This window comes from Carassius auratus, chromosome 26, assembly GCF_003368295.1.
Source record: "Carassius auratus strain Wakin chromosome 26, ASM336829v1, whole genome shotgun sequence".
NCBI lineage: Eukaryota > Metazoa > Chordata > Actinopteri > Cypriniformes > Cyprinidae > Carassius > Carassius auratus.
The window spans coordinates 12725825-12740242 of record NC_039268.1 but is presented as its reverse complement, the minus strand read 5'-3'; the positions used below and the strand labels follow the sequence as shown (position 1 = coordinate 12740242).

At 38.4% G+C, this 14418-nt stretch overlaps 1 protein-coding gene across 3 annotated transcripts in view; it reads left to right on the top strand.

Annotated features, from left to right (window-relative positions):
- The window catches only part of LOC113044351 (uncharacterized), a 39765-nt gene extending 37838 nt beyond the window's left edge, over positions 1–1927 (top strand). For all 3 annotated transcript variants that reach the window (XM_026204279.1, XM_026204278.1, XM_026204277.1), the window contains 2 exons: positions 174–426; positions 914–1927. In XM_026204279.1, the coding sequence (XP_026060064.1) occupies positions 174–426; positions 914–1575 (915 nt within the window). In that variant the 3' untranslated portion in view covers positions 1576–1927. The remainder of the gene's footprint in view (positions 1–173; positions 427–913) is intronic.
- Positions 1928–14418: the final 12491 nt, after the last annotated feature.

Sequence of the window (14418 nt, the reverse complement as noted above, 5' to 3'; positions counted from 1 at the left end):
TCATAATTACATGTAGATATTAACATTGACTTGTTTGTGTGTGTGGAGAGAGGCATGTTCTGAAAAGGGGCGCCATTAAGCTCAGTGTATTATGCTTAATTATTGCAGATCAGACTATGTAGAGGGACAGAAATGTTGTAGATTTGACAAACCAATGTTTTTTTTTCTGTCAGGGACTGTCAGGGGCCAAGGGCAGAGTAAGCGAGCTTGGTGTGCTGCAGTTTAAAAAAGAATGCCAGAATGCACTTTCAAAAATATGCAAGAAGGCACTGGATAAGTGCCCTCTAAAATATGCCACTGTCCATAACATGATGTGCCTGGACCCAAGAAAAATGTATTCCAGCCCTGACGAATGCCTACAGAAACTGAAACGTCTCATTGAGAAGTTTGTGTTGGACAAACAGTTGACAGGCGGGATATCTTCTGGTAAATTATAGGAATAAGAATAGAATGGCACTCACTGTTTACACACTTCCTCCCATTTATATCAGTCAAGACCAACACCTATAACATTACCTGTAACATAAAATTCAACATGTATTCCCATTTCTGTGTACATATTTGATACTATTCACTGACTTCAAATGATCAGGTAAAGGTAAAGTTACATAGTATACTATTTAAACAGGCCATTCCATACAAAAAAAACACTAAAATTGTTTTTTTGATTTTTTTTTTTGCGTGTTTTTTTTTTTTTAGTTTAGTTTAGTGCAGGTTGACATGACTTGAGTGCAAACCTATGAGGTACAGAACCCAGGCATTTTTCTTTGTAAAAATATTATTCATGAAAGGGATTAACAGAAAATGTATGGAATCAGTGTGGATTGGTCTCTTTAAAAGAACGCAGCTTTGCCTTTTATGTTGCGATGCTAATTTTTTATTCACACTGGCTCTCCTTTGTGCATTATTACAGGTGATGTGATTTCTCAACAGTTTGAGAAGGCCCTTTCCAATGAAGCCAAATCGCTGGAATTTGCAAACTTCCAGCCCTCAGTGTCCAGGGTTGATACATTCCTGTCTCAGAATCTCAGTTCCTACACTGATCTGTGGAACTTCTGCAAGAAGTTACTACTCCTCTCACATGGACAAGCTGAAGTGGAGCGGGGCTTCTCCATCAACAAAGAAGTGGAGACGTGCAACATGTCTGAGGAGACAGTTGTTATTCAAAGGCTCATCTGTGATCAAGTGAAAGTTTGTGGGGGGGTGACAAAAGTGCCTCTTACAAAAGAGCTAATCAGTTACTGTGCATCAGCACGGAGCCGTTACCGGGCACATTTGGAAGAGGAAAAAAAGAAGAGAGAGACCGAAGAAAACTCCAAGAAAAGAAAGTATGTCGAAGAGGACCTGAAAGAGCTAAAGCAAAAGAAAAAATCAATTCGAGAAATTTGCATATCTTTGGAGAATGATGCAGATAGAATGGCAGAGCAAGCCGAAAGTTCAGGTGGTAGTAAAATGGCCACATTGATCACAGAATCCAATTCTTTGAGGAGACGAGCTAAAGATAAACATAAAGAACTAATTGAGTTGGATGCAGAAATTGAAAACAAGATTGTAGAATTGACAAAACTGTCATGAGGGCTTTGAGTTTGAGAACTTAAAAGTTGAAGGTTTACATGTACCTTTAGTTATTTATTTGGATTATTTGCTGAATGTTACTGTCTGGGCCTATAAAATCAGTTCCGTTTTTGTTTGATCAGCACTGTGGTTTTATAGGGAAGTCCGAAGATTTTTCTCTATTATTTGTCATCCCATGTAAGCATGACTGTTTTCATGCTATTCTGTTTGAATACTGTTATACATGCATATCTTTGGATTGCCAGATTGGCATTAATCCCATTGTTGACCAAGTTTGATGTCTTCACAGCGCTAAAAGAAGTAGCTGAACAAAGCACTTTTAAATAAATTTCTGATCCTGATCTTTCCTACATTTTTCTGACTGGATCTTCATTCATTAGGTCTATGCATAGATTATTGAATGTGCTTGCATTTATCTGTGTCTGAAATGATACAAAACACTAATCAGACCCTGAACAACATTTTCTTGGGGGAGAACCCCCAAACCCAGCTCAAGGCTATTTGGCAGCCACATTTACCCATAATTTAGATCAAGTATGACGAATACTTTAACTTTTGTGTATTTGTGGGCTTTTATAATGTACTGGGGCTGTCTTCCATGTCATTTTCAGACTGCTATGAGGGGCCAGAATTAAGAAATTACCTGAAGTAAAGGCTGATAGTTTATACATAGTCAACAATGTAAGGGTTGTAAGGTCAATCAGCACTTGGTATAAACGTTTTCGCGTCCCTTTGACCTTTCTTGAGTGTGACTCTGTTGAGCTGTGCCACGCTAATGCTTCGTGGTAAAGTCTTAAATTTTCCTTTTAGAGGACTTAAAAAGGTCTTAAAAGTTATTAAATTTGCTGTAAAAAAATGTGCAGAGACCCTGTATTATATCTGTCTTACAGTCATTTATATTATCACAGAAATAATGGGATAAAGTTTATAGTTTAAATATAAACATTGATGTCTATATGGCAGCGATCAAAATATAACAAATCCCCTTTTGAAAGTACTGCGCTTTAAATAACGTTTGTGTCGATTGCATTGTTTCACCAATAGGTGGCGACAAGTGTCTTAATTTATTTGTCAATGAATTAATTTTTCATTCAAGAGAATCGTTCAAAAACGCTGATTCATCCAGAAATGAAACAAGTGTAGTAGGTTTATGAGTGAGTCATTGAATCAGTGATCTAAACAACTTTTTCATCATTCTAATATTAAAAAAACTGGGGTTTTAAATATATTATATATACACTACCAGTCAAAAGTTTTTGAACCATAAGATGTGTAATGTTTTTTTTAAGTCTCTTCTGCTCACCAAACTATATTTATCTGATCCAAAGTACAGCAAAAACAGTAAAGTTTTGAAATATTTTTACCATTTAAAATAACTGCTTTCACTTGAATGTATTTTAAAATGTAATTTATTTCTGTGGTGTGCAGCTGTATTTTCAGCATCATTACTCCAGTCTTCAGTGTCACATGATCTTCAGAAATCATTCTAATATGCTGTTTTGCCATTCAAAAAAAACATTATTATTATTATTATTATTATTATTATTGTTGAAAACAGATGAGTAGATTTTTTTTCAGGTTTCTTTGATAGAAAGTTCAGAAGAACAATAATTGTGTGTAATAGAAATATTTTGTTATAAATGTCTTTGTCGGACTTCCGGTTTTGCCATGTAGTGGAGAGACGCGTAGTGGAAGAGCTCCGACTTAAAATTCACAATTATTTTTCATAACACTATATTGGGGGCTGGTTCGTTTTCCTCGCGTTACTTTTGGTCTTGGTTACTTGTTCCTAATGAGTAAAGGTACACGAGCTGGCGGTAAAAACAACCCTCAAAGCAAAGGCCCTCATCCTGGGCAAGAAAGCGGCAAGAAAGCGGCAAGATGTCGGACGACGCTACAAACCCGCTAACAACTGACACGCTGGTGAGCGAACTTGACAAACTGAGGAGAAACATGACTGGCGAACTTACCGCGCTGCTGAATTTGTCGCTTGAGTCCATTCATTCGTCCATTGCCTCTATTGGGTCTACCTTGGCGACTCAGGCGACTACCATCACTGATATGGAAACTAGTTTATCCGATCACAGCGACAGAATTACTCATCTCGAGCAGGAGGTCTCTACACTTCAGTCGAAGTTGGTGTTGGCAACGGAGGAGAACGTCGCTTTAAGAGCTAACGTGGAAGATCTCGTCTCGCGGTCCAAACGGCAAAATATTCGGGTGGTTGGTCTTCCGGAGGATATCGAGGGAAAGGATGTCAGGCAGTTTATGACAGATTTATTCACCGAGGTTGTCGGCGATGGCCTTCCCGCACCTCCGGAGCTTGACAGAGCCCATCGGAGCCTGAGACCCAAACCCCGCCAAGGTCAAAATTCCCGTCCGATTATAGTAAGATTTCACCGTTACATTGAGAAGGAGGCCATGCTCAAATGGGCGAAATCCTCCAAAGAAATTACATTCAAGGGTCATAGGATCAAATTTTACGAGGACTTCTGTGCTTCGGTGGCTAATAGGAGAGCTTCGTTCAACAATGTCAAGGGCCTGTTGTACAAACACGGTGTTCGTTTTGGCATGCTCTACCCAGCTAGACTTCGTGTGTCATACAACGGCTCGGAGTTCTACTTCGACTCTCCTGATGCTGCAGAAAAATTCTACCATCAAAACTTTACTGAGTAACTTTATGGGCAGCGTTGAAGATAAGGAGAGACTCCTGCCTCTTTTTTTTTTTTTTTTCTTTTCTTTTATATATACCCGTGAGTAAATGCTTAATGCTCTGAACACTTAATGTACAGATGTAAATTAAATTTTTTTTTCTTCCTCTTTCGTTCTACTGATTAATATATACACACATCATTTAATTTGCGATAATGTATAACACATAATTTTTTTTTCTCTCCCATTTATTGATTAATATATATCTAATTTCATTTTTTTTATATATTTCAATTTCAATGTTTTTTTTGTTTGTTTGTTTTTTTGTGTAATTAAAAAAATATATTTTATTTATTTATTTATTTATTTTTTTTTGTGTGTGTGTGTGCTTGAAAGTCATATAGTCTTTCAATATTCACTCAGACTAATTTAGTGTTCAGGTTTTTGCTCGACTCACCTCTTTCTTGCCAGACTTATAGTTACTTGCTTCAACTTGTGTACTCGTTTTGCACATTTGCTGAACTGCATCCTGTCTTTTCCTTATCAGGAGAGCTTGTCTTATTGGTGTTAAATTCTTTAAGTTTGTCGGAGTCAACTCCACTACTTAATCGGTTGAGATAAAGTTTTTTCTGGCGACTCGCCATGTCTAAGTGGACGAGTATCAGAAGGGTTTTTCTTTTGTTGTTTTTGAAAATATTTGTGTTTTTGTTCTCTATGTTCTGGGCATGTTCTGGGGTTGTGTTTGATGGAGGATTCTTGTGTCTTATTTGGTTTTTAATTTTGTTTTTCACACATGTTAACCGGCTTGATGTTAAAATAACATTGTTGTTTTTATTTTTCCGCCAATTTAGTTCATTATGTTCTCCTTTGCAGTTTTATGAATAAGCCCCCTGTTAACTCAAAGGGGGGAGGGGTTGGGCACAATATTAGACTCATTACATGGAATGTACGTGGGTTAGGTGGCCAAATTAAACGTTCCAGAGTTTTTTCACATCTAAAAACACTGTCCTCTGATATTATGTTTCTCCAGGAGACGCATTTGCGGATGGGTGATCACATCAGGTTGCGTAAACAATGGATTGGTCAAGTGTATCACTCTAGTTTTAATAGTAAATCCAGAGGTACTGCAATTTTGATACATAAAAGAGTCATGTTCCTAGCAAAGCAAGTAATCTCAGATCCTGAAGGACGCTTTGTAATTGTCAGTGGTGTTCTTTTTCATACCCCTGTAGTTTTAGTAAATGTATATGCCCCTAATTGGGACAACCCTACTTTTATGTCCATGCTTTTCTCGAAAATCCCAAATCTTGATACCCATCACCTTATTTTTGGAGGGGACCTCAACTGTGTTATCGATAATAATCTGGATAAATCTGTGACTAAATCTACATCATCTTCCACTATGTCCAGGTCTTTAATTTCACTGACAAACCAAATAGGCTGTGTAGACCCCTGGCGCTTTTTCCATCCTTCTGATAAAGTATTTTCATTTTTCTCTAGCGTGCACCATGTTTACTCACGGATCGATTACTTCTTTCTTGACAAAGCCCTACTTTCTTCAGTTATTTCTTCAGATTACTCAGCCATTGTTATTTCCGATCATGCCCCACATATGTTAGATATTTCTTTTTTACCTCCTTTTAGGAGCCGACCTCAGTGGAAATTCGATGTAAGACTTCTTGCCAGAACTGATTTCTGTGAATTTTTATCCAAAAATATTGACTTTTTCATTGAGACTAACAAAACTGAATTAGTATCTGCTTCTCTTTTATGGGAGACATTTAAAGCGTTTATTCGTGGCAGAATAATTTCTTTTAGTGCTCACTTAGCTAAGATCAGGAAATCTCGTCAGCAAGAGCTTATCCATTCAATTTTAGAGGTGGATAGCCAGTATTCCCGCAATCCCAAACCCGATCTTAAGGTGAAACGTTTGAAGTTGCAAACTGAATTTGATTTGCTTTCAACAAATAAAGCAGAATATTTACTTAAAAGAACTAAAGCCACCTATTATGAACATGGGGACAGAGCAGGCCGTCTTCTTGCCTCCCAGCTTAAACACCAGGCCGCATCCCGCGTTATTACACAGATTTATGATAACCATTCTAATAAGCTTGTTACTGATCCTCAAAAAATTAATTCTGTCTTTTCCTCCTTTTATTCCAGTCTCTATACTTCTCAACCTCCTTCTGATGTTTCCTTAATGGAGTCTTTCTTACATAATTTAAATATACCTACTATTAATACATCAACACAGGAGACATTGGATGAACCTCTTAGATTAGATGAAATCACCACTTGCATTGGTCTCATGCAGTGTAACAAGGCTCCAGGGCCTGATGGCTTCCCCTTAGATTTTTATAAGAAATTCTCAGTGCAGTTAGCCCCCTTATTGTCTGACATGTACAAGGAATCGTTTGAGCACGGTTTTCTCCCAACCTCATTGAATCAAGCATCTATCTCCCTTCTATTAAAAAAAAATAAAGACCCAACTTTATGTGGTAGCTATAGACCTATCAGTTTATTGAATGCTGACGTAAAAATTCTAGCAAAGGTGCTGGCAAAGCGCATAGATGTGTGTCTTCCTAATATTATATCTGAGGATCAGACTGGGTTTATTAGGGGACGTCAGATGTCATCTAATATCCGGCGTTTGCTAAACATTCTTTTTAGTCCATCTCTTTCTACTAAGTCTGAAATGATCATTTCCCTTGATGCTGAAAAAGCATTTGATCGTGTCGAATGGAATTATTTATTCACTGCATTAAAAAAATTTGGCTTTGGGAACAATATTATTTCATGGATTCGTCTCTTATACACTGCTCCCTCTGCAAGTGTTAAAACTAATGCTGATAGTTCATCATTCTTTCCCCTCTTCCGTGGGACACGGCAAGGTTGCCCTTTGTCTCCTCTGCTCTTTGCTTTAGCCATCGAGCCTCTTTCTATCGCTTTAAAAACATCTCCGTCTATATGTGGGATTCATAAGGGTGGCACGGAACATCGGGTTTCTCTGTATGCTGATGACTTGTTGTTGTATGTTCAAAATCCAGTTGGCTGTGTGAATGAGATTATGCACTTGCTTGACACCTTCGGCTCTTTTTCAGGTTACAAATTAAACTTTACAAAAAGCGAATGTTTCCCTATAAATGATATGGCTAAGAAAATTTCTAAAAGCGCCCTACCCTTTCATTTCTCCCCTGCAGGGTTTCGATATTTAGGCGTAAACATTTCATACCCTTTCAGTTCTCGGTTTAAAAATAACTTCACAAATTTGGTTGATCAAATTAAGCTTGATTTAAAACGGTGGGACAGCCTGCCCCTTTCTCTTGTAGGAAGAGTGGAGACCATTAAAATGAATGTTTTGCCACGACTTTTATTTCTCTTTCAGTCTCTCCCTCTTTTTCTACCTAAATCTTTTTTCAAATGCTTAGATAAAATTCTTGCTTCATTCATTTGGGCAGGTAAGATTCCTAAGGTTAATAGATCTATCCTTCAACGAAACAAATGTGACGGAGGTCTAGCCCTGCCAAATTTTATTTTTTATTACTGGTCCGCTAATATTTCGAAGATTTTCTTATGGTGTAATGCACCGGAGGTCAACTGGTGCACTCTAGAAGCTACTTCTTGCCTTTCTTCTTCCCTCCCAGCACTAGTCTTTGCTCCTTTGTCTCTGCGTCCCTCTAGTTATACTAAAAATCCCATTGTGTTATCGACATTAAAAATTTGGAAACAATTTCGACAACATTTTCGTTTGGAGTCACTATCCGTCTCAAGTCCTATTTGCAATAATCACTTGTTTTTGCCACCAGGTATTGATCACACCTTTAAAAGATGGCGAGATAAGGGCATTGTTTGTTTTTCAGATCTTTTTATTGATAATTCTTTTGCTACATTTACCAATCTTATTTCCAAATGTAACTTACACTCTACAGGTTTGTTCAGGTATTTTCAACTCCGTAATTTTGCCAAAACCAATTTCCCCAGTTTCCCTCTATTACCAGAAAAATCTCTGCTTGAGAAATTATTGTCAGAAAAAATAATCAAACCGATATTACAATAAAACTAGTTTAAAGCAAATGTGTCATATTACACAATTCATCTGACCAGTTATCTGATCTTTTGGCTGTATTGAGATAATTTTTATTATTATAAAAATAACCTATGGCAGTGAAACCTGCTAAAATGGGCGGGGAATTGGCTGCTTCGCCACAGGAATTCAGGTTACTTTTAGTGAAGTGTTACGTGTTCAAAGATGTTAAACGGGATGATTGTGCAACACTTGCCTGAGTTACTGTTGCTATGAAAGCAAGCAGAAAAAAACAACCAGAAAGACCAGACTTCAATAATACAAGACGTTTAATCTTTAGTGGATGCAGTTACCAGGACCAAAAAACAAACAATATAAAAGGTGAAAATATTAATAAAGAATAGAATACAAGAGTGTCGCCAAAGTAATTAAACAATCAAAACATAAATACCATAGCTAGTTTACCCAACCTCTAAACTAACTAGCAAAGTAAAATGTAGAAATAAACCCCGAAATCTTCAGCGGATTCGCCGCCTTAGATAAACTATTCTAACTAACAAACATAAATACAACAGTGGCGATCACTCTCCGCCTAGCTAACAATTCCAACAAACTGCCTACCGTTGGTTCACGCTGTACATTCCACAATCGGCAGAATAAACTCAGTAGCAACACATTAAATGCGCTAAACATATTATGTTACACGCACAAGCAAATACAACGTCAGAGTTAACAAACACGAAGGAGTATTACTCACATCAGAGAGACTAGGCATAAACATTAACAACAGTTCATGACTTTGGAGCAGAGGAACAGATCAGTTCACATGAGCTGGCTGAAATCTGGCAAAAGAACAATCTTCCATGCTTCTTGTGAATGGGCCTTTTAAACCCGGCAGCGCGCCATCGGATTGGTCCACCAGCTTCTATGACGTGTGTGATAGTAACGACACACCTGCCGACCAACCAATGAGCACCACCTGAAAGTAATGAACACAAACACAAAGACAAAGAGAAACACAAGTCCACGTGGGACGTAACAGAAGTGACGACTGAGTCGTGCAGCCTTTTAGCATGGCAAGGAACGCAGTACTCCTTCCCGTATTTCAGGAAACCGAGGTTACGTTAGTAACCAAGTACATTTACATTTATTCATTTAAATGACACTTTTATCCAAAGCGACTTACAATTGCTATATATGTCAGAGGTCGCATGCCTCTGGAGCAACTAGGGGTTAAGTGTCTTGCTCAGGGACACATTGGTGTCTCACAGTGGATTCGAACCCAAGTCGAACCCGGGTCTCACACACCAAGTGCATTTGTCTTATCCACTGCGCCATCACCACCCCGGCCCATTTGGAGGCATAGAGGCGTCGCATAGAAAGAGCTCTAGCCTGTGAAATTGTATTTTGCACACGCTCCGGGAGACCAGTGGGTTCCCGTTGAGTGACCAAAGGTGCAGAGACCACATCTCTGGGTGCGGATGCCAAAACTTTCCGTCCGCCTGAGGAAGGAGGTCCCGTCTCAGAGGAACGGCCCACAGTCAAGTCAAGTCCCCTTTATTTATATAGCGCTTTAAACAAAATACATTGCGTCAAAGCAACTGAACAACATTCAATAATGTTTGTCAAAACAGTGTGTCAATAATGCAAAATGACAGTTAAAGGCAGTTCATCATTGAGTTCAGTGATGTCATCTCTGTTCATTTTAAATAGTGTCTGTGCATTTATTTGCAATCAAGTCAATGATATCAGTGTAGATGAAGTGACCCCAACTAAGCAAGCCATAGGTGACGGCGGCAAGGAACCAAAACTCCATCGGTGACAGAATGGAGAAAAAAAACTTTGGGAGAAACCAGGCTCAGTTGCAGGGCCAGTTCTCCTCTTACCAGACGAAATCAGCAGTTCAATTCCAGACTGCAGCAAAGTTGGATTGTGCAGAATAATCATCTGTTTCTTGTGGTCTTGTCCTGGTGGTCATCTGAGACAAGGTCTTTACAGGGGATCTGTATCTGGGGCCCTAGTTGTCCTGGTCTCCGCTATCTTTCAGGGATGTAGAGGTCCTTTCTAGGTGCTGATCCACCATCTGGTCTGGATACGTACTGGATCTGGGTGACTGCAGCGACCCTCTGATCTGGATACAGACTGGATCTGGTGGCTAAGGTGACCTCGGAATAAGAGAGAAACAGACTAATATTAGCGTAGATGCCATTCTTCTAATGATGTAGCAAGTACATCTGGTGTTATGGGAAGTGTTCCCGGTTCCGGTTTACCTAAGTAATGCAGCCTAAAAATCCTTTAACGGATTTGGATATTAAAAGCATATTAGTATGTTATGTGTAAGCCAGGTTAAAGAGATGGGTCTTTAATCTAGATTTAAACTGCAAGAGTGTGTCTGAGTCCCGAACAATGTTAGGTAGGTTATTCCAGAGTTTAGGCGCCAAATAGGAAAAGGATCTGCCTTTTTGAGAACTTAGCGGACTTAGAGGATTATAAATGTAAAAGAACTCATTCAAATACTGAGGTGCTAAACCATTCAGGGCTTTATAAGTAATAAGTAATAATATTTTAATAGCTATATGTTTGATAGGGAGCAAGTGCAGTGTTGACAGGACCAGGCTAATATGGTTATACTTCCTGGTTCTAGTAAGAACTGTAGCTGCTGCATTTTGGACTAGCTGTAGTTTATTTACTAAGCATGCAGAACAACCACCCAATAAAGCATTACAATAATCTAACCTTGAGGTCATAAATGCATGGATTAACATTTCTTCCTTTGACATCGAGGGCATAGGTCGTAATATAGATCTATTTTTTTGAGATGGAAAAATGCAGTTTTACAAATGCTAGAAATGTGTCTTTCTAAGGAAAGATTATCAAATAGCACACCTAGGTTCCTAACTGATGACGAAGAATTGACAGAGCAGCCATCAAGTCTTTGACAGTGTTCTAGGTTATTACATGCAGAGTTTTTAGGTCCTATAATTAAACACCTCTGTTTTTTCAGAATTTAGTTATAAGAAGTTACTCGTTAGTTTTTCAAATTGGTGTGTTTCACCGGGCCACGAAGAGATATAGAGCTGAGTATCATCAGCATAACAGTGAAAGCTAACACCATGTTTCCTGATGATATCTCCCAAGGGTAACATATAAAGAGTAGCGGCCCTAATACTGAGCCTTGAGGTACGCCATACTGCTACAAACTGATGGCTGTCATATAAGTACGATTTAAACCATGCTATTGCACTTCCATTAATGCCAACAAAGTGTTCAAGTCTATGCAAAAGAATGTTGTGGTTAATAGTGACGAACGCAGCACTAAGATCCAATAGAACTAATAAAGAGATACAACAATGATCAGATGATAAGAGCAGGTCATTTGTAACTCTGAGGAGAGCAGTCTCAGTACTATGATACGGTCTAAATTAGGGCTGTGCGATTAATCGAAATCGAAATAAAATCGCGATTTAAATGTGCGCGATTTCTAATTCGCTTTATAGCATGATTTTCCACAGCCCCGACCTCCCGCAGTATGTTATCTGAACCAATCAGGATGCAGTGCACCTAAGTGGAGCGCGAGAACAGAGCAGACTGGGCATATGCCTAACTTCAGGTTCACACACTCTCTGTCTGTGATGTGTAGCCTTTTTTTTTCAAGCCCATGTTAACGGATCAGAACGTTCGCAGTGCACCCGGTAAAAAAATGAGAACGGAAAAGATTATAAATAGAAAGCTGCGAAAAGATTTAATATCTTGCGCATGAGCACAGAGAGAGTTGTATGTGCACAGGTCACAGGTTGAGCGAGAGGAGACATGTTGTAAGGCATCTGAGCCTTATACAGTCTATGATCTGAGCATGCGCATCTGGTTTTATTAACAGAGCAAAGGAAATCAGCGTGCAAGCGGATTCAGGCTCGTGCTTTATTTTAATGTGCTTTCGGGTTACAATAATGGGCTCTCGTTGCTGCTTCTGAACCCGCGTACACGTAACTTACTGTATGCACACAGCAGATGGAGTACGTGTGAACCTTGGGCAATAAATATATTGGGCAAAACATATAACACCTGAAGCACCGCTACAGTGAGCTTTATGACCAATGCATGCTAAAAATAAAAATAAAAACATCCCTGAACACAGGTTTTATTTATTTATTTTTTATAATTTTTTGCCATACGTCTAGATTTTGTTTTACATCTTTACGTAGTGATTATTTTGACTTAAATCTGTTCTAGAGACATGTTACAACTTTTTGATAAAGCTCTCATTGGTTTTCTTTTGGAAATATGTTTAAAATGTATACTGAATGCATTTATGACTGTAAAGCATGTCAAAATCGCAAAATTGATCAAAAAATCGTGATCGTTTATTTAATTTTTTTTGTCCATATCGCACAGCCCTAGTCTAAATCCTGACTGGAAATCCTCACATATACCATTTTTCTCTAAGAAGGAATATAATTGTGAGGATACCACTTTTTCTAGTATCTTGGACATAAAAGGGAGATTCGAGATTGGTCTATTAGCTAGTTCTTTGGGGTCAAGTTGTGGTTTTTTGATGAGAGGCTTAATAACAGCCATTTTTAAGGTTTTGGGGACATATCCTAATGACAATGAGGAATTTATAATAGTCAGAAGAGGATCTATGAATTCGATTTTAGAAGTAAAGTAGTTCATAAAGTAGGGTTGTGCCGATAGACGATTGCATCGTGTATCGACGATAGTCAGAGATATCGACAGAAGCAGATTTCTCTGTCGATAATCAAGACGATATTAGGCTCATTCTCCTATTAATGTATTAGATTATAATAATAACTATTATTTTTATTAGGCTGCTTATTATAATTCAGCTATCAAACTGCCCAGCTATTTCACTTCATCCCCGCATTTCACACACACACACCGCAAGCGCAGGAGGATTAGAGCCTGTAGTCACTGAAGTTGTCCGCTTTGTCTCCGATAACTCGTTAAATCCATGAAATGATAGAGATAGAAAAGGAGGAGTTGGTGTCCCACACATTTAATGGCTGCTACACGGCATCACGCTCTTCTCAAACATGAGAGATTAACTCTTTCTTGGCGTTACAAATAAAGTAAAGACAAAATATTAACAAGGCGGCAGAGCGAGTTTATCATCCATAAGTTCGCTCTGCCGCCTTGTTGTTATTTTCATGCACTCCAAACTATAATGTGATGCATTGTTTTGGCCGTTACAAAGTCTCCATCCACAAACAGACATACATTGTCTCCAGATATAAGGTATTTCATTGCACTTTAACAAGTAATCTGAACGGCCTATATATGTGCAGTATTTTAAACGAGCCCTCACTAATGGAGTTTAATGCCACCGTTATGTTAGAACGCATCTCTTTCTTGTTTCTGTGGCGGTGTGTCGGTCTCGTCATAAAGCACGCGGTCCAGAGCGCTGTATGACTGATGCATCAGTTCAATTAAACTTACTCCAAACATATGAACTTACCTGTTTTAAATACTTTATATTTAACGTGTTCATTTTGCGTCCAACTATATATGAACTAGCTGTTTTAAATACAGTATTTTTATATTTAATGTTAGTTTATCAGTATGTATGAAAGTATATTTTTTAGATTATTGATGATTGTTGATGATTCCATAGGCTCTCTCTCGTGCTCCTGCGAGGTTTAAAACACCAAATAGTTATGCTATGATAGCAACAAAGAGTCTCTCTCTTGCTCCACCCGGGCACGATAATATTGTATATCGTCGATCTCACGGGCTGACGATTTGAAAAATAACCATATCGCCCAACACTCTCATAAAGTCATTACTGCTGTGATGTTGGGAAATGTCAACACTTGTTGAGGCTTTATTTTTCATTAATTTAGCCACTGTATTGAATAAATACCTGGGGTTATGTTTGTTTTATAAAAGATAAGAAAAGTAATCGGATCTAGCTGTTTTTCATGCTTTTCTGTAGGATAGGTTACTTCCCTGCCAAGCAATACGAAATACCTCTAGTTTTGTTTTCCTCAAGCTGCGCTCTATTTTTCAGGCTGCTCTATTTAGGATGCAAGTATGCTCATTATACCATGGTGTCATACTGGTTTCCTTAACCTTCTTTAAGCATAAAGGAGCAACTGGATTTAAAATGCTAGAAAAGAGAGAGTCCATAGTTTCTGTTACATCATCAAGTT